General features: G+C 37.5%; 2 protein-coding genes across 2 annotated transcripts in view; one reads left to right on the forward strand and one right to left on the reverse strand.

The window, feature by feature from the left end:
* LOC134675920 (uncharacterized) overlaps positions 1-13,523 on the forward strand; it is a 92,082-nt gene extending 78,559 nt beyond the window's left edge. Inside the window, exons 4-10 of the mRNA XM_063534265.1 lie at positions 1,340-1,514; positions 2,780-3,011; positions 3,818-4,143; positions 7,399-7,450; positions 7,830-7,977; positions 9,424-9,535; positions 11,142-13,523. Of these exons, the coding sequence (XP_063390335.1) occupies positions 1,340-1,514; positions 2,780-3,011; positions 3,818-4,143; positions 7,399-7,450; positions 7,830-7,977; positions 9,424-9,535; positions 11,142-11,253 (1,157 nt within the window). The 3' untranslated portion in view covers positions 11,254-13,523. The remainder of the gene's footprint in view (positions 1-1,339; positions 1,515-2,779; positions 3,012-3,817; positions 4,144-7,398; positions 7,451-7,829; positions 7,978-9,423; positions 9,536-11,141) is intronic.
* A 612-nt stretch (positions 13,524-14,135) lies between these two features.
* Positions 14,136-20,394, reverse strand: part of LOC134675767 (tyrosine-protein kinase receptor) — a 44,447-nt gene continuing 38,188 nt past the window's right edge. Inside the window, exons 28-29 of the mRNA XM_063534075.1 lie at positions 20,046-20,166; positions 14,136-18,612 (exon numbers count right to left, since the gene is read on the reverse strand). Coding sequence (XP_063390145.1) covers positions 17,962-18,612; positions 20,046-20,166 — 772 coding nt within the window. The 3' untranslated portion in view covers positions 14,136-17,961. The remainder of the gene's footprint in view (positions 18,613-20,045; positions 20,167-20,394) is intronic.

The raw sequence follows: 20,394 nt of genomic DNA on the forward strand, positions 1-20,394 counted from the left end.
CCTGGAGGGAAACTACCTTAAATCCTTAAGCTGGCTCATTTTACTTAAAGGAGACATTTCTTTATTTTAAAAAAGAAACAAAACTGCATTCAAAGATTTTCTAAAACTCGCTTGCCTCGCCCGGGACTCGAACCGACAAAAAATTCCAAAAAATAAACACTCGCATTTTTATTCTACTAGTCGATACAGTTAATGTTACTGATAACATTTCTTCAAGAAACATTAGGTCTTACACTCGTCTGTCGGTTAAAATATCCATAATTCGAATATTTAGTACTAAAGATTTTTTTAGACAAGCCAAATTGAAGAAAAAAAGAAAAATCTTTAAATGCAGTTAGGTTTCTTAAAAAAAATAAAGGAATGTCTCCTTTAAGTAAAATGAGCCAGTTTAAGGGTTTAAGGTAGTTTCCCTCCAGGGGCCGACTTATCTTTCCACACTGTATATCTTTGACGCATACCATACGAAGTTATGTATATAGGTAATCACAGTAACGTCGTTCGGTGTGATTCGTCTCGGTTGCAACACGAGGCCGCTCGTTTGTTGTTGTTTGGCAACAGGTAGTGCTAATCGATTGGCTCGGTACAGCTGTTATTGTTGTCAGTGTTGCCAACTTGGCATAAATGATGCCAGATCTGGCATATTTTCACTCGCTTTGGCTCCAAAATTTTCCATTTAGCATCTGGCATATTTTTTAGCATAATTTAGTCGTAAGCCAAGTTTGCACCAACTTGGCAGCAACAATATGCGCCATCGCCTTATGTGGTCCATATTTTCATATGAATTTTGACTTTTGTGGGCGGATGGACGTCGACGGTCTATATAAAGTTGGTCAAGCAGATCTTGTCAGTAGAAAGGCGGCAAATTTGAAAAATGTATGTATTTTAAGTGACACTAGCATTTTTTTTAGCATATTTCAAAAATATTTGGCATAATTTTGGCATAATCTACACATTAGTCTAGCATTTCTTTCAAGATCCGAGTTGGCAACACTGATTGTAGTGCGACGTAAGTGGTGGGGATAGTGTAGTTTGGCATGAGTCGTTGTCTGCCTTTTTATTGTTCCGTACCCAAAGGGTAAAAACGGGACCCTATTACTAAGACTCCTCCGTCCGTGTGTCTGTCTAGGCAGTTGAAATTTTCACAGATGATGTATTTCTGTTGCCGCTATAACAACAAATACTGAAACAGAATAAAATAAATATTTAAATGTGGCTTCCATTCAACAAACGTGATTTTCTGCCGTTTTTTGCGTAATGGTACGGAACCCAGCGTGCGCGAGTCCGGTTTGCACTTGGCTGGTTTTATTATAATAATTATCATTTAACATTAATCTTTCAGGTCAAAAGAAACCAAGCCAATACCGTTCATCCTCTGCACTCGCTTCTAAAGAGGCAGAGTTTAACAACTGGAAGAAACGGTCGTCATACGACCCCATGAAAGCGGCCCAGGAGGGAAGGAGAAAGCAGATGGCCAAGAGGCAGGAGTGTAACAAGGACGACCTTAGTTCTCCCAGGTACGTGAAGAAACGATCGTCATACGAGCCCATGAAAGCGACCCAGGAGGGAAGGAGAAAGCAGATGGCCAAGAGGCAGGAGTGCAACAAGGACGACCTTAGTTCTCCCAGGTACGTGAAGAACCGATCGTCATACAACCCCATGAAAGGGGCTCAGGAGGGAAGAAGAAAGCAGATGGCCAAGAGGCAGGAGTGCAACAAGGACGACCTTAGTTCTCCCAGGTACGTGAAGAAACGATCGTCATACGAGCCCATGAAAGCGACCCAGGAGGGAAGGAGAAAGCAGATGGCCAAGAGGCAGGAGTGCAACAAGGACGACCTTAGTTCTCCCAGGTACGTGAAGAAACGACCGTCATACGACCACATGAAAGCTGCCCAGGAGGGAAGGAGAAAGCAGATGGCCTGGCCAAGAGGCAAAAGCGCAACAAGGACGACCTTAGTTCTCCCAGATACCTAAATATATATTTAACAGAAGAAATGCGTTTACCAAGCCGTTACAAGCCTCTAGGCTACGGTGTATGCTCAGCATCAAACCATCATTGCATGATATCTTGACTAAGGCGTATTTAAGGATCTTTGAGCCTAGTATTCTTTAAGAGCCTCTTATCAAAAACCCTGCTTATTTAGTATTTTGTCTCACATTTTACTTCATGAGATAGTGAGACGCAATGACATGAACCAATACACAGTGTAACATGAGGAAACCGAATAATTTTAACCACGCATTTCTGAGGTCAAAAGAAGCAAAAAATGTAATATGAGTTTAGGTCAATTTCGCAAAAAAAAATTTTTTTTGTTTTGTTTTATTCAATTTTTTGAATGTATTTGTACATAAAAAATAAATGTTATTGGTAAACTTGTCACTAAAAAAGGATTTTAGGAAGGAAAAATTGATTTTTAAATTTTTTTTTTCGTAGAACCTACTTTTTGCAAAGTGTTACTTGTCACTTTTTGACATCTATCAATAAGGATATTTAGACTACGTCCCATAGCAGCAACATTACCATCAAAAAGGCCTTTTACACTATGTATACAATAAAAACTTGTTTTTTTTTAATTAATAATATCTCTGAAACTAGGCGAATTTCAAAAAGGTTTATACGACATTTTTGTCTCTAAATATGATCAGGAATACGCTGTTAAAATTATTCGGTTTACTCATGTTACACCGTGTATATTGGACAGAAGGAACACCACCCTTACCCATCGTCGCCTAGTGAAATTAATTGTCTAAGATTCTAGAATATTTATTTTATTTTTTTCAGCCATTCATCGCCAGTTCACCGCTCGCAGTCCTTCCACACCACCAACATAGCGGACCTCGAGACCCTCGACTACTCATCCGAAGAGGACCCCATGACCCTGCCCATAGACCCTATGATCACCTCAACACACTCGGACATCTTGGACCTCAGGCCGAAGGAATACCGCGACTTAAGAAGGCAGGCGGTCAATAATGATGTGGTCATGACGAGGGATTACGTCACTAATTTCCAGGTAAGATATTTGGAAAAGTTTACTCAATTGTACGGTAGGTGGCGCTGTTCAGTGGGGAGATTTTTCTACATCGCGCTATCGTTTGTTTCCCGTAGATTGTACTTAAGGTTTGGAATGTTTTTGCTCTTTGAGATTTGGGGGTTTAAATTAGAATGTGTGGTGTCTTGAAAGGACCTCATGACCCTGCCCATAGACCCTATGATCACCTCAACACACTTGGACCTCAGGCCGAAGGAATACCGCGACTTAAGAAGGCAGGCGGTCAATAATGATGTGGTCATGACGAGGGATTACGTCACTAATTTCCAGGTAATATATTTGGAAAAGTTTACTCAATTGTGCGGTAGATGGCGCAGTTCAGTGGGGAGATTTTTCTACATCGCGCTATCGTTTGTTTCCCGTAGATTGTACTTAGGGTTTGGAATGTTTCTTGCTATTTACGATTTGGGGGTTCAAATTAGGTATGGGGGGGGGGGGGGTGACATGACAGGGTTCGAACGGTATGCCTCACTTTTAGTTGCAGCAATTTTGGTGTCTAGCCATAGTAGTTGCCGCGCACCGCTACAGAACGGACGCCTGCTTGCGCCACCTAGCGGTCATATCTGTCGTAATAGACATGTTTTGTTAGAGAGGGAACCTTCTGTACCTAGTACTATTATTTATTCTGTGGTTACAGTTACTATAATAATGTTTTTCAAACTTTCGAAGGGTAGGATGACACCTGTCATTTAAAAAAATGTATTGCAAGATTTGACGTTTTTAGGTTATAAATAATATTTAGATGACATTTTTTTAAATATTTACAGGTCAACCAACCCGCAGAAAAGCTCAAACGCAGCGTACACACAGACAAACGGAAAACCTTCATCTTAGATGACATAACGCCGACCAAAGAGAACATAGATTTCCTCTCCAAAGCCGAAGCCATAGACAAGAGAAAAACTTTTATTCTAGACAGCGATACGTCAACAACCAATGGCAGTAGTCCTAGGAATTCGTCCATATTTAGCCATGAGAAGAGTATGACAACTGGGACTAGTGATACGGAGGGAGAGAGCGGGACGGAGGATAGGAGCGCTCCGGTTGTGATGAGACAGGGAAAGAAGCCGGCGGCACAGGCGAAGCAGCAGAGGTAAGCACTTTATTTTGTTTACTTAATTGTCCGGGAGATGGCGCTGTTACGTGCGGCGCTATTTGTACATCGCGCAAGCGTTGGTTTCCCGTAGATTATAGGTAATGTTTTGACTATTTTTTGTTGGTGTAGGATTTTCGCAAAGACATGCCTAAAGCGGGCATTACATTATACAATTTGCAGAGCGCTAATTAAGTGTTGCTCGGCGAGATAAAAAAGAGCTTGTTCATTACACTACACTAACTAGCGACGCTAGTTAGTGTCTTATTTTCATTTCAGCAGTGATCATCGTTCGAATCGAACGTCGCGTTTCGGTCGAAGGTCGCGTTTCAGTCGAATTCTTTGTACATTTCGAGAAGCACTTTGTTACCATAATTTCTAATGTCTTTGTATTTGTAATCTTTATGTTTTTTATCCCATAATAATGGCATGTCTTTATAAAGTTCATTATTGAAGAAGAAGATTTTAGCAGTAGGTACTTCCTTTTCCCTAGTCTGTGGCTGCGTCATTTTGAACTGAAATGCAATAACTAAAACAATAAAACATCCATCATACATCATACGCGTGTTCGAGTGCGTCGGTGGCGTGCCGACAACTGACCTTACACAGTAAGCGCTAAGCGCGCTAAAACCATTTACACTATGCGTTCTAGTGCGCTAGATAGCGTTAGTGCGGCAGAGCACATGCGATTGCACTAGATTGGGTCTCTAACTGGCTAACTGTCTTTACACTATACTAAATTAGTGCGCTAACTCAGCTAGCGCACTGCAAATTGTATAATGTAATGCCCGCTTAAGGGTGCACTCCACCTGTCCAATTACTTGGTCCAATGTGTATTTTCGTCTCAAATTTTGCTTAACCCCTCAGCTGTGGGAGATGAATATGGCCGCTCCCCCTCATCTGTTGGCAGCCTAAGGGGTCTGCTCCACAGACAGGGTTTCTAGGTCCACGTGCAAGTGGAAAATTGCGATTTATTCCGTTTTTTACAATGATACAGTCTATAGTTTGTATTTTTTCTGCTCTTTATTTAATTATCTAACTGCTACTTAAAATTACGACCATTAAACTAACATAAAATAACTGTACAGTCGAATTCAAATTATAGGTACCGAAATGTATCTTTCATTTTCTATTGTAATAAAAAAATAAACAGTTTTTAGGCGTATCTGTTACTCTAATAATGTACATAATGTAATCATACACATCAAAAAAACATAAAATGTCAGGCTTATCAATTAAATACATGATATATACCATTTGAAAACTTTATTGAAATTATGTCTGCCCTAGAAATGGCGCACGTAAATAAGTTTCTAATTACATGCATTGTGGAGTCCTACCACACCCTATGTAATAATTTTATACATAAATAAGAAATTTAAGTTGTAAACTATCTGTGGCCAAAGTAATAGTAATGCAGGTGCAGTAGTTATATGGTAAGAAATGTTTAAAAAATGCTTTTATTTATTCATGCACCATTGATAGCCCACAAAATGTTGAAAAATCACAGCAACCAGCAGCCTTAATCCAAAGAAATTCCGTTTCTCAGGGTATTAATGAAACAATATTTAATAATAAATAATCGCACTTGTTCTTATTAAACAAAAAAACATCTAAAAACTTGATCTGAAAACAAGACAAATATAGACCAAATCACATCTATATGGTTTGATTAATATGGACATACCTAGACCGTAAGAGCAATAAAGGGATATTTCAGAATGTGTGAAGAGTAACACCTCAAATCTTAATAGCAAACCCCACCACCATCATTATTATTATCATCATCATCATCATCATCACTGTCGCCTAGTACCCATATTAAAACCCTTGCATAATTAATTTATATCAAATTTTTTATACTCGTCAATCTCAGTATAAAGACTTCATGGACCAAACTATAATCTTACAAATTAAATGTCCAGCCCTTGCTCTCACTCATTACAGTTGCGCTGAGCTGTGTTATTATAGCCTATGTGGAAAGAGAAGTATCGTAGAATTAGTAAGTGGAATGTCCATGCTATGCAAACGTGCGTTAGTAACATGACAGCGCCGTCTGTGGCGACAGCCTGGCAGGTGCTCGTCCAGTCTGTTGCGACAGCCCGAGAGGTTATGTGCCAACCGTTATTTAGTTTGATAGCTATTATTCACTTTAAACAGATTTTAAACTAATTTCATTGTATTTAATATAATCTATATGAACTACGACCTATTATGATTGTTTTGAGACATAGTAAAACTTATACAAATAATAAGAAACCGAGTAAGAAAATTTCGGCTATGACTTGGCATGTCATTTCTTCACACCTTTAGCACTTATATTATTCTAAAAACACACCCAAACATAATATTTACAAAAGTTTACTGACATTTCCTCAGCTTTTTAACGGTTTCACCATAAAAATCCACAATTTTACTATAAAAACACGTAACATCCTACTCGTCACAGTGGCTGTTTTTGACTGACGAAAGTTAACGACTTTTTCAACCGTTGATCATTCAAATGTTCGCTTGCTAGCTGTCTTGCTTCATTCACTCCACGATTAAATATGTCAGAGCGAGTTAAACATATGTTTCACTGATATTTTACCTTAAGTTTAGGCGCAAATTATGCGAACCTGGCAGGTTGAGCCACAGATAAACCGCCAATTTTATGACCGCCTGAAAGGCGCTCCCACAGTTGAGGGGTTAATGAGAGAGTGAGATGCACATTAGACCAATAAATTGGACAGGTGGAATACTATCCTAAGATAGTAGGGTTGTGTACTCCAGGTTTAACCGGATAACCCGGGGCCCGGGTTAATGAATGGCGCTAAGTTTCTTCAGGCGTGGCTCACTCCGCGATTTCGTCGGTCGCTACAAGTACAGTCAAGGAATTTAAATTCCGACCCATTTCGTACTTTGTCACAGTGACAATCAATATGAAAGCCGCTAGAGACCTCATACGGTTGTCACTGTGACAAAGTACGAAATGGGTCGGAATTTAAATTCCTTGACTGTACATGCGGCCCACACCAATTTTGGTGTCTAGCAGTTGTAGTTGCCGCGCATCGCTACGGAACGGACGCCTGGCGCGCCACCTAGCGGTCAAAGTAGACGTCTGTCTGTCTTAATAGACGCGTTTTGTTAGAGAGTGAACCTTAGAAGCTTCTTAGAAGAGTGAACCTTAGAAGGTTAGGAATAAATAATAGTACTAGCGTACTATTATTTATTCTGTGGCTTCTTCAAAGTTAACCCTTACATCTTCCCCTCCAGGTACAGCGGCGACTTCTCCATGTCCTCATCTACCACCTCGCTCAAGAAGCCCGTGGCGCCCCGCTACCTCGACATCTCCAAGTACAAAAACGAGAGCTCCCCGAAGAACTTCCTGCGCAGAGACCCGAGCAAGACATATGTGGCCGTGCTGCCTGAGCGACCGCAAAGAGGCTCCGCACAGCAAATTGAGATGGGTAAGATAGACCCAGTATATTTTTCTGACGGATCAATTTGACCCCGTAACGTACTTACGGGTCGATTTGACCCAGTAACGTACCGACTTGTCAATTTGAACTAGTCTCTTTTTACGTCGAGTCAATTTGACGCAGTCACTTGTTATGAAGAGTCAATTTGACCCATACACTTTCTACATAAGGGTGAAATTTGCCCATTAAGCGTCTAGACTAGAGATAAGTAAAGCCATCGTAAAGAAATCCGTGGCGCCCCGCTACCTCGACATCTCCAAGTACAAAAACGAGAGCTCCCCGAAGAACTTCCTGCGCAGAGACCCGAGCAAGACATATGTGGCTGTGTTACCTGAGCGACCGCAACGAGGCTCCGCACAGCAAATTGAGATGGGTAAGATAGACCCAGTATATTTTTCTGACGGATCAATTTGACCCCGTAACGTACTTACGGGTCGATTTGACCCCGTAACGTACTTACGGGTCGATTTGACCCTGTCACTTTTTCTAACGAGTCAAATTGACCCAGTCACTTTCCGACGAGGTAATTTGACGCAGTCACTTATTATGAAGGGTCAATTTGTCCCATACACTCTAGATCAGGGTGTGCCCATTAAGCGTCTAGACTAGAGATAAGTAAATCCACCGTAAAGAAGCCCCTGGCGCCCCGCTACCTCGACATCTCCAAGTACAAAAACGAGACCTCCCCGAAGAACTTCCTGCGCAGAGACCCGAGCAAGACATACGTGGCTGTGTTGCCTGAGCGACCGCAAAGAGGCTCCGCACAGCAAATTGAGATGGGTAAGATGGATCCAGTATTTTTGACGGGTCAATTTGACCCCGTAACGTTCTTACGGGTCGATTTGACCCAGTAACGTACTTACGGGTCGATTTGACCCAGTAACGTACTGACTTGTCAATTTGACCTAGTCACTTATTCTGACGGGTCAAATTGACCCAGTAAAATTTTCCGACGAGTCAATTTGACGCAGTCACGTTTTATGAAGGGTCATTTTTATCCATACACTCTAGATAAGGGTGAAATTTGCCCATTAAGCGTCTAGACTAGAGATAAGTAAAGCCATCGTAAATAAATCCGTGGCGCCCCGCTACCTCGACATCTCCAAGTACAAAAACGAGAGCTCCCCGAAGAACTTCCTGCGCAGAGACCCGAGCAAGACATACGTGGCTGTGTTACCGGAACGACCCCAAAGAGGCTCCGCACAGCAAATTGAGATGGGTAAGATAGACCCAGTATTTTTTTCTAACGGGTCAATTTTACCCAGTAACGTTCTTACGGGTCGATTTTACCCCGTAACGTACTTACGGGTTGATTTGACCCAGTAACGTACTTACGGGTCAATTTGACCGAGTCACTTTACTAACGGGTCAATTTGACTATTCAACCTTCGTGTTTTCACGTTAAAATCGCATACAAATTTTTTAGGGTTCTGTACTCAAAGGGTATAGTCCTTAAATCTAAGTCCTTATTAATAAGACTCCCCTGTCCGTCTGCCTGTCACCAGGTTGTATCTCATGAACCGTGATACCTAGGCAGTGGAAAGTTTCACAGATGTATTTCTGTTGCCACTATAACAACAAATATTAAAAACAGAATATAATAAATATTTAAGTGGGACTCCCATACAACAAACGTGATCTTTTTGCCGTTTTTTGCGTAATGGTACGGAACCCTTCGTGCGCGAGTTCAACTTTACACGTTAGTAACTAAACTCAATTAGCTCGAATTTCAACGTTAGCCCCTCACTAGTTCTATTCTCTCTACAATCCATTGTTCAATAACCAGCAGTAGTTTTCATTGAAAAACTATTGTTCACAGAACAAAAAAAACAAGAATTAGAAAAGTGGAAACGACGGGCATCATACGACCCGCGCAAAGCCGCGGCACTAGGCAAGTCCCCCGGCACCAAGGCCCCGCCCAAAACCGCCAGGTAATTAAAAAAAATACTGTCTATGGTTAACTTTCTTTTACTTGGGTAACTAGAGTAGGTGTTATGCTTGGTTTACATGATCTTAGTGAGCAAGTAACGCTGTAGTCAAGTATTAAGTCTCTAGTGTAAAAAAATGTTTAGTAGTTAAGATGTCAGGATCAACTACAAAGTTTTTCTACTAAATTTCTCACTAGTCACTAGAATTATGTCAACCGAGGCATATTTGTGGGTAACCAAGAGTAGTTTTGACATTTTTTTTTTACGGGCGACAATGGAATCCTGCAGGGAGTAAGCAAGATAGAAGAATTTTACTTTTTAATGTATAAGTACATATTTAAATTTTGATAATGTTGGTTGTTGTACTAACATACCACATCATTGTAACATAATAGGAATGAAGTCTTAATTTATCGTAATTTTAGTATATTTTCTTATTAACATTGATTTAATATTAATTTTCTTTATTTAAACTAATGTTAACATGTCATTACGTCTTCTAGAGCGTGACACGTCTCAATGTGCATGCAATACTGCTAGAAGGAAGCCATCTCGTTTCTGTGAGGTTAGTCGATTTGACAGTTTGACAGTCGAAATGTCAGTTTGACAGTTGTGGCGTCCGACACTTTGCACCAACTATACCTATGGTGTTTATAGCTTTAATTTCGCTTGAAAGGCACTAAATAACACGTTGCTGCTTGCCAGACGAAAGGGTGCAGACGGTGCAGTTATGTGTTAGAATGAGACGTAGAATTATATATTTCTATCTCATTCTGTCATAACTGGGCCTTACTTAATTAGCAAGTCAGTTATATGTCTTTTTTTATCCTGAAAGAGAAAACAGGACAGCTTAATCTCGCGCTTTCGACCAACGAATTGAAATCTGAACTTTTGGCTGCACAAAATAGTAAATTATTAAAAATATAAACATTTTTTTGTTTTTAATTGGATTGCTTATCTTTTCAAAGCTTTACTAACCTGGGATTATTTGGACGCTAAAACGATTTAATAGTTCTAAGTTTTTTCAATACTCTACATCTATTTCTTCGTATTCAAATCGGATAGATGTCAGCTAGATATCTTATATAAATATGATTGTAAAAGTGTGCACGTAGTTACTTGCAAAAAACTATTTTTTATGTCAACAGTCACTTATAAATCCTGTAAATAACACGTTGCACCGTCTCTTTACTGCCTACTAACCCAACCTGCACTTAAACTTTATATTAACAAATGTTAATGCTAACCCTACTTGACTGTGATACTGTGCTCCTAATTATTGCAATGAAAGCTTTAATTCTAATCTTATTAAGTTGCGGAGTGGTAAGTATTTCCTTCAGTTACCGTCAGTTAACATTAAGCGCTGGAATTAAATATAATTTAATTATTTACATCGTCTACGGATTTGTGATAATTTTTTACCTCAATGCATTTATGCATTTTCAAGCGTTTTTTGTGTTTTAATGGTTACTACCAAATAAACAAAGATTCTCCAACTTCTGCTTAAAAAGTGTGAAAGATTAGGCTTTAGTCCATCCTCCGGGAAGCTAAGTCAGCAATGCTTTGAGTATTATAACAAGTTACTATTTTGTAATTAATGTCATTACAGCAGCGTCCTGCGATCTCAGTCGTTCCACGGGCCCGTGCTGACGGCGGGTCGCTACCAGCCGCCGCCGCACATCGCGGAGACATACGACGCGTCCAGCGACAACGACTTCTAACTAAACGGCATGAAAGCTAATTTCCTTTGAACGTTGCTACTGGCATGCGCTTCCAACTTGCCAGCGGCACTGGCGCCAGTCGCTTGAACGATGTAAACGAGCCTTCAGTTAGGAGCTATGTGATAGTGTGAGTGTATTTTGAAATTCGAATTGCGTGGTTTTTGGCGCGAAACGTTTTTATGCAATGTTTTTTTATTAGTCGTAGAACGTATTTTCCAAAGCGCGGTAACCATTTTGAAAACCTTTGGCGCCAAATTCAATCGTGATTTTTATTTGAGATTTTTTTGCGTAGAATACATGTAATGATGCGCAATCATATTAAACAAGTCATTTTTTATTTTATTTGACGATTATTTAAGTTTAAGCTGGGGGTTGAGGCAATTTTGTTTATTTACAGATTTATGAATTGAATTGATATAGGCTTATTTACAATTGGTATAGATAATGGAATTATTTGAACCATTTGGTACTACACTATGGAAATATATTAAGTACAATGATTTATTTGAGTATAATAATAATTGATAGATATTTGAGATTTGTTCATTGTATGATTGTATATCAGAGTTAATATTAAATGTTCATTTGATGGATTCGGAAGTTGAACAAATCATAATCATAATCAATGTGATTTTATTATTAAAGATTACCTACTATTTATAATATTATTCCATAGTAGTGTAGTACCGTCCTGTTTTGTTGTCAAATTATTAAATCGTTATATATATAATGCAATTAAAATTAAAAGTTTTGTTATATAAATTGGCATCACTTTAAGTGTAGGTAAGATCCTTTTATACATGTATCAAAAATATGTAGTTGGTTAGTTTTTTTAGTACTATTCATAAATTCAGTATTTTCTATGTTGGCTAATTTTATTATTTGATTAGTTTAATCAGCAACAATTTGAATAGTATATTTAAGACAGCTAGGGGAACGGTGGCAGATGTGATTTCCATACAATTTTTAAACTTAAAACGCAATATCTAGCAACATTGTATTGAGATGACATCTGCGACCGTACAGTCAGCAGCAATAGTTGCTAAGCGGGCGAAGTGTTCAAAATGATCTTGACGTGACTTTATTGTTAAGAGAATAAGAGCTCGTCAAGGTAATTTTGAACACCTTGGACGGTTAGCAACTTCTGCTGCTGACTGTACCCAAGATGTTTGAAAAATACTATAGTAATGTATGGACGCCAACATAATATCCTCCTAAACCCAATCCAAGAAAAAGTTTCATTTGAATTTGAAATCAATAGTTAAAGGAGTAAGGTTGAATTTCATTTGTTTTAATATTTAGCGAAATAAAAGAAATACAACCGTGTCCAAATTAAAATGGTTGAGATTTCATTGAAGTAATCAGTACCACAGGTAGGACAATGGGCGTTGGGGGGATAGTGAAATGTTATATTTATGAATAGACTATTGTTCATTATTGCTCATATCACATACATCGATGTTTGCTAGTATTCCATATGTATTATTTGTTGTAGAAACCTAGTTAAGTTTTTTTTTTGTAAGTGCAATATTTCATCACATTTTTTTCCATTGAGCAAGTACATAATGAAATAAAAATGGTAACAAAATGTGTATCGAGGTTGCTATTTTTGTACGTTGCGATTGATATATTTTATGCGGTAAAATACTCAGGTTATTCATAAAATATTGAAAATAATTGTATAAAATAGTTGTGGAAAGCTTTATGAATAAATATGTTGCAATATGTAAGTGTAGGAATTTAATTATATTTCCGAGCAAAATCCTATTCTCTGTCAGAGATTATTTTTGCTGTTTGTCGCTAAATTTAATGTTATAAGCTACTCGAAATTAAGAAAAGTGATCATTATTTCTAAGTATTATTCCTGTGATGTTGGCTATCATGTATTACTTCATTTTGTTCAAAGGGCCAACATAATAATGTATTATTAAATGATCTCTATCATCTCTATGGTTTTTCTTTCCGTTTAAAAGATCTGAGTACTTACGAAATACAAAGTTTTCTGAATTTGGAGTAGTGATTTTAGGATAGTATTACATTCTCGGCCTAATTCGAACAAAGTTTATCTTAATCAAAGCGTCACTTTAAACACTGACAGATTGGTATCGCACCGCTGTGACATCTTATAAGCATTGTTGGAATTGGGCCGCGGCTCCGAATGATCATGTTAATATTCAGCGTCATCCACGTAGTATTTGTAATAATTTGATGTCTAGCATTTCGTAAAGAATAATATTTAACAGGAAATTAATAATAAAAACTGGAAGTAATTTCGTATTTCATTCTTCGAACCTGTTATATTTCTGATACCAAGAATAACTATTGGCATTAAGTCCGCCATTTGTACATTTTATTTGTATTTTGTGCAAAAAAGTTAAAATAAATAACAAAACGGTATCGGTGAAAGTATGAACTAAACTTGAATGTTCACAATGTAGTACACTAGGCCCTACACATACCACCAACATACGCCGCACACGATGGGCATGGCGTTCAAAGGGTATGAGAACTGTGAATGTAATTATTCATCAAAAATAATAAATATAAATAGGTACCTACCTAATGTTTTTTCTTAGTAAAACCAATATCATCACTATACCTTATAAAACAAAGTCCACCGCCGCGTCTGTCTGTTTGTATGTTCGCGATAAACTCAAAAACTACTGAACGGATTTTCATGCGGTTTTCACCAATCAAAAGAGTGATTCTTGAGGAAGGTTTAGGCGTATAATTTGTTAACCCGTGCGAAGCCGGGGCGGGTCGCTAGTAAATCCCTAAAATTTGACAAATTCACTCATTTATTCCCTTCCGTTCGCCTCCAGGGATTATTTTTTATTATAAACTGGGTGTATTAGGATCTAAAAATAAAACGACACCTTAGGTACATTTATTATTAATGATTTTATCTTTGAATATCAATTACACTTTTGTTCTGTATTTTATAAATTTACATGCAACTTGTATTCATTGTGTCATCCATATTTTCACAAGTAGACATAAGTGCTATCTATTTAGCATATTTATATATCCTAAAACGATCATCGCATATCCAACAAGTGGATTCTGTCTCAAAAATAAAACGTTAAAATATGCTCAGGACAATTTGCAACTTCGTTGTTCAAAACAGTATAACTATCATTTCGTTCACGAGAAATGACACGAGCTACTGTCATTTTGTTCAAAAGAAATGATACGGAAGAATAACATTTCAGAGTCACTCGCTTCAAGTCGAAGGAACTTATTAGGATGTTTTCCGTCACTATACATACTTCACAACCACATTTAACTTTTTTGTTAAAATTAAAATCTTTAGAAAGTTTTTTCTAATTCAAAAAGAATAATTCTAAATTGAGCAACGTTACAGAAGTGACAGTAAAACGTTATTCGTCTAACGAAAGTGTTTTTATTTTTAGTGACAGTTAATCCGGGATATCCAAACGTTTTCTTATGAAAAGTTATACATTAATTACCATTCGTACTCATGTCAAAAACCATCGAAACTATGTTACGTCAAGCCCGAGGCCTTTACAAATATTCCCATATACACATGCTCCCTGAAGTATTTCTGCAGTTTTTACAATCGACTCCATAGTTTTTAGAACCATAATTACTTAACCCTACGAAGAAATATAAAACGGGAGTCCAGCCGGAGTATTAGCCATACTGTCACGGCAGTCTTTTCAAAAAATATTCAGGGAACATTGTCTTAACAAACACTTGCACAAAATTCGTTCAGAACGGCTCAAAACAACGCCATTACCTCATGAGGCTTCAGGGCGAAAAGACGAAGATCCTCGACAGAAAACGAGAAACTAAAGTTAAAGAGAACGAATCTTTTCATGATACCCTGTCATTTCATGCCTCAATAATACAAACAATATCCTAAATGCAAAATGAAAGGCAGTAAACTATCAAAATTGGCACTACTCTGATTAAAAACAACGATTAAAAATCAATTTTTGCTATATCTTACACTATTTCTTAGTTTAATTAAAGCATTCTCTTAAAATTTACACACGTTTATATTCCATATAAATAGATATAATCCTATATTGTTTTCTAATGAAACAACATTCATTTTTTATCATGTGACCTATTCCTAACATGTCGGGTGGTTTTTTTTATATATTTGTATATATTATATATATAGCATACACCCATTCTTAACGGAATTAAAACTATTACAACAAAAACATATGCGTTATTCTATATCTACATTAATTATAACGGTTTTTATAATTATATGAATATATGTATAAAGGTCGGAATTTATGTAATAAATGTCTACTTTTTATATTATTTACAAACATTTTAAGCATTACTACATTTTTATACTAATTGTTCTAGAATTATAATGCTTGTTTGTTTACATTTCTTCAAATCTATATTGGGTGGGTATTTCAACAAGTCATAGGGAAGAACAGTTTTTTAAACTGAACATGCCAAAAATTTACTTTCATAATATTACTGATATTTTGGTCACAGATAGAAAAGTAACAAAAACTTTTTGACATTAAAGGATAATATATCATGTTAAAAATAATATTATTCTGAACAAAATGATTGAGTGAATTGTTATTATTCTGAACAAAATGATTGAGTGAATTGTTTAATAGAATTGAATTTAGGTTTCATTTCGTAGAAAAGTAATAAAGAAGTTTGTGTGAATTTATAGTTTTTATTTTTATTACGGAGCTTACCTAATGGAAAATACAGTTTCATAATTTAATAAGGTAGGTTTTCAGCTAACCCTTGCAGATATATTTCAAAGTATTTAATGCACCCTTTCTGCATGGTTTTCCTTTAAATTAAGAGTGTGACTGAAATAAAAAATATATTAGGTATATTTAACAGTAAACTTTCAGAAGTTTCTATTTCCAGAGTCAACATAAATATATTAACATTTTTAATCAATTTTATATTTTTATTTCTTTATTCATATCTAATTGCTCTATTATTTTATTTATTTAGCACGGTCTGAAAAATATCGCAAATCTACTTGAAACTGATAAGAGAAATATTTCGATGATCTTATTTATATTTATATTTCAAAATATTCTAACTATTTTATTATTAAGTGCAATGTGCGTTTGATTTCCGAAATATGTTTTACGTTTCCGCGAAACTTATTAAAGAGTTTATTTTAATAACGTAACTATTAAAATATTTGTAGATATCTTTATAAGTTTTATAACATAACGCAAATTTCAGCTCTAGGGCGTCCGCTATAAATAGCGTGGGTGGGTGCATGGAGCTATTTGTAGGTAAAATCCCTTGCATGCCACAGAATAAATAATAGTACTAGGTATAAAAGGTTCACTCTCTAGCAAAACGCGTCTATTACGACAGATATAACCGCTAGGTGGCGCAAGCGCGAACAGGGGTCCGGATCCGTAGTGATGCGCGTCAACTACTATGCCTAGACACCAAAATTGGTGCTCATACTATTTTTCGTTATCCCGCTCCGTGCAACCACGCCAGCTAGTCGCACAATAGGTAAAAAGTACTGGTTCATTGTACAAGCAAATAATTACGAAAGCTTCAACTCAATACAAAATACATATGTAAATACATTTTACAACTCTCATGGGAAAAAATGCTACCAAGCAACAACTATGTAAAAACAATTTTTCAGTATAAAATTCCATTTTAACATATCTTGGATATCTACCTACGTAGAAAACCTAACATTTTATATTTTATTTGGCCTACAACCGGCAAAATATTGAGCAACTTGAGCAACAATAAACTATTAAATTAATCTATAAGCGATCCAGGAAGCCATTACAATTGTCAAAGAAATACATTTATTACAAAACAAATTTGTACACATCGACAAAAATACATTTTCGAAATAATCCTTAATCTCGAACTATATTTAATCTTAGTTTAGATGTAAAAGTTTTTATATTTACAACTTAGGTTAATGACTTATTTAGTTATATCTATAGTTTTTTAAAGTCTAAAGCATTTTAAAGTCTGTCACGGCAACGCCGCATCACTCCGCACAACCAATGGCGTATAATTCCACTACACTACAAGATGCATGTAGAAGCGAAACTGATGTCGGGTACCAGCGTATCACACACTGATTTCAATCAACTCTGTACAAATCTGTCAGAAATAATTACAACCAAAAAACATTAGCAAATAGTAGTAGGTGGCACTTTATTGTACATAGGTTTTTGTTATATATTGTATAGGTTTTTGAGAGTTGGTGAGTTTTTTTTTTTAATATCAACCGACGAAGTTAATTTTCGTTGAGAGACAGTGGCGGCAATGAAACTGTTGATTGCATCCTTATACAAATATAACAAATCTATTAAAACAAATTAACAAATCTATTTTTCAGTGGAAAGGTTATTGGCATAAATTACCCACATAAAGCAATTCCAGTTATTAGTGATCTTATTGAGTATTCTCAGTAGGTAGTTTTTTGGACATGGTAGGTTTGGGGAAAATAGTGATATTTCTATCCACCCAACGGCCTATTAAAAGGCGTTCCCTTTATTGTATGTATTTAGTTTTCTTTTTTGTTAAATCTAAATTGCTTTCCTCTTGGTGTGTTACAGTTTTGTGCTAGAGAATATACAAATTTAAAATATTCAACAATTTCATTGTCTGAACCACTGCAATGCTATAAAAAACCATTGTCTTTTGATTAATCATTGTAAAAACTTTCAGCTTCGCTTCTCCACGCCTTACACTTTAACAACTAATCTCAGACTCGGCGACCCCATTGCTACCCTGTTTAATAATCTTCCTCTCACCAACGATGACGTCAGAGTAATTCTTATTCTTCTGGTTATTTATCTGATTCTGTCCGTTACTGCCAGAACTAGACGACGCATTATCACTGTCCGCGTATGGAACATCCGTCATAGGACCGTTTAGTAAACTAGCTGCTGAATTTGATTGTTTTAGCTTAGTTTTCTCCTCTTTAGGCTCTTCTCTTGGACTATTTAGATCCTGTATGACAGCTTTCTTTGGATCGATCTGTATAGTTTTAGATTCGGATATCTTGTTAGGGGTAACTACGTTGAAATATGGAGGTGGAAGGATGTTCATCGTCGTTAGGTTTACAGAGCCTGAATTCTTTTTAAGTGCGTTTAGATTTTGTTCTAGCTGAGCTGCGTCTAAGCAGAGGGGTTTGGGTTTAAGTTTAGGAGGTTCTTTAGCCCAGGCGGTGATCCGGGGTGGGTCGGGGGAGGCTATGGGGGCAGTCTTTCGTTCTGGCATGAGGCTGTTTTTGCTGTGGTTGGTTTTGTCCATAATGTTGACGTTGGCGTCTATCGCTTTGGATAGAACGTTCTCCGGGGGCTTGGGCGACGTTGGTGTTATGCTGATTAGTTTGTCGACCTGCATAACAAAAACATAGATGAAAGTTAATATTATATTGACAATAGAAACCCCTACTAATATTATAAATCCGAAAGTAACTGTATATTAATGAAGAATCAATTATAATTAAATTTAAACGGCTTTTCAAATTTAAAATGTGGCGCAGTTTGATTCAGAAAATGAACCGTTTTGTCTAGACATAAGCGTAAACGGATGAATGAACTTGAACGTTCTATTTTCGTAGAGGATTTATTTTTAACCTCACGCAAATCAACGCAAGTACATTTAGTCAGTTTCGATGAAAATGATTTTACGTCACATTTGCAAGATTACAATAGTAAATGAGCCATCAACTTTGAGTAAATGAGCCTTAGAATACATTTTACTAATATTATTGGTTAGTAATCGCTTTTCCTGCCTTATATGGTTTAAGGCTTGGCCACACACAGAGCGCGACGCAGCGCCGCGTCCGCGCCGCGTCCACGCCGCGCGACCGCGGCACATGCTAACAGGTTACCGACGTCAAACAGACTGCGTCCCGCCGGTATCACGCCCCGCTTCTGTCGCGCCCTGCGCCGCGCCGTCCCTTGCGTCCACGCGGCGGCCCGCCGCGTCGCGCAAGGTCACGTCAGTAGGATCGGACGTTAGGCAGCGAGCGGTGCGCCGCGTTCCCGCGCGGCCGCGCCGCGTTCACGCGCGCCTTGAGGGCGTGTTGAGAGCGTGAGGCCGGCGCGATCGGCGCGCGCCCTGTTTGACCAGGCTTCGCGTCGGCATCACGCGGCGCTGCGTCGCGCTCTGTGTGTGGCCAAGCCTTTATCGATTAATTAATATATCGTGAGGAGGCAACCAAAACTCACCAATTACAAAAAAAATATTGAACAGATATCAACCTCATTCAGGTATTAATATGCTTCATTATGACTTTTAACTTGTGGTAATCAAGTAATAAGTGAGTTTTGGTTATAAGCTTTGCGTGGTGCCCAGTATCGTGACTTAAGAGCAGAGTTCGGACAATTTATCGCGAAAACAAATATTGTATGGAACATGATACAATTTTATTAACAATTTTGAATTGCAGTTTTTGAGTATAATCTGGAAATTTCATAAGGATACTGTGTACATAATAATATGAGTTTGATAAATCTTGTCCTATTTTGAGATATAAATGATTTTTGATGATTTTGCGATGATTTGTCCGATCACTGCGTGTGAGTATGCAACTGTAAAATCAAAGACTTTTTCAATACTTTTTCTTGGTCTTTGCGTGCAGCTACCGCAGTTTGGCAATCTTCAAGATTAAAATCTAAAGTCTTCTTTAGTAACTAGTTCCTCGAATCTTTACGAATATCTATCGGATTGATACTTTGAGTTCTAATGCAACTATCCCATTCAGTCTCGACGCTCACTCATGAAAACGAGAAAGAATTTAATTAAGAGATTTCTGGAATTACCGCCGGTCCCGGATCTGCAGGCCGTTCAGGCCGCTCAGAGAACGAGGTTTCCCATACAGCGGGCCCGTCTTCTGACGCCGAGTCTGAGTCCACTGAACCGCCGTCCACTGAACTTAGTAATCTGTGGAAGAAGTCAATATTGTAATTATTACTGAATATGGAATGGTCTAAGTAGAAGATCACAACAATTAAACTGTTGGAACTGGAATGACGACCAGGGTCTGGTTAGGATATACTCGTACCTTATAAATAAATAAATGTTATAGGGATATTCTTACACAAATTGACTAAGTCCCACGGTAAGCTCAAAAAGGCTTGTGTTGTGGGTACCTACTCAGACAACGACACT

This window comes from Cydia fagiglandana, chromosome 23 (assembly GCF_963556715.1).
Source record: "Cydia fagiglandana chromosome 23, ilCydFagi1.1, whole genome shotgun sequence".
In the NCBI taxonomy this organism is placed as follows: Eukaryota; Metazoa; Arthropoda; class Insecta; order Lepidoptera; family Tortricidae; genus Cydia; species Cydia fagiglandana.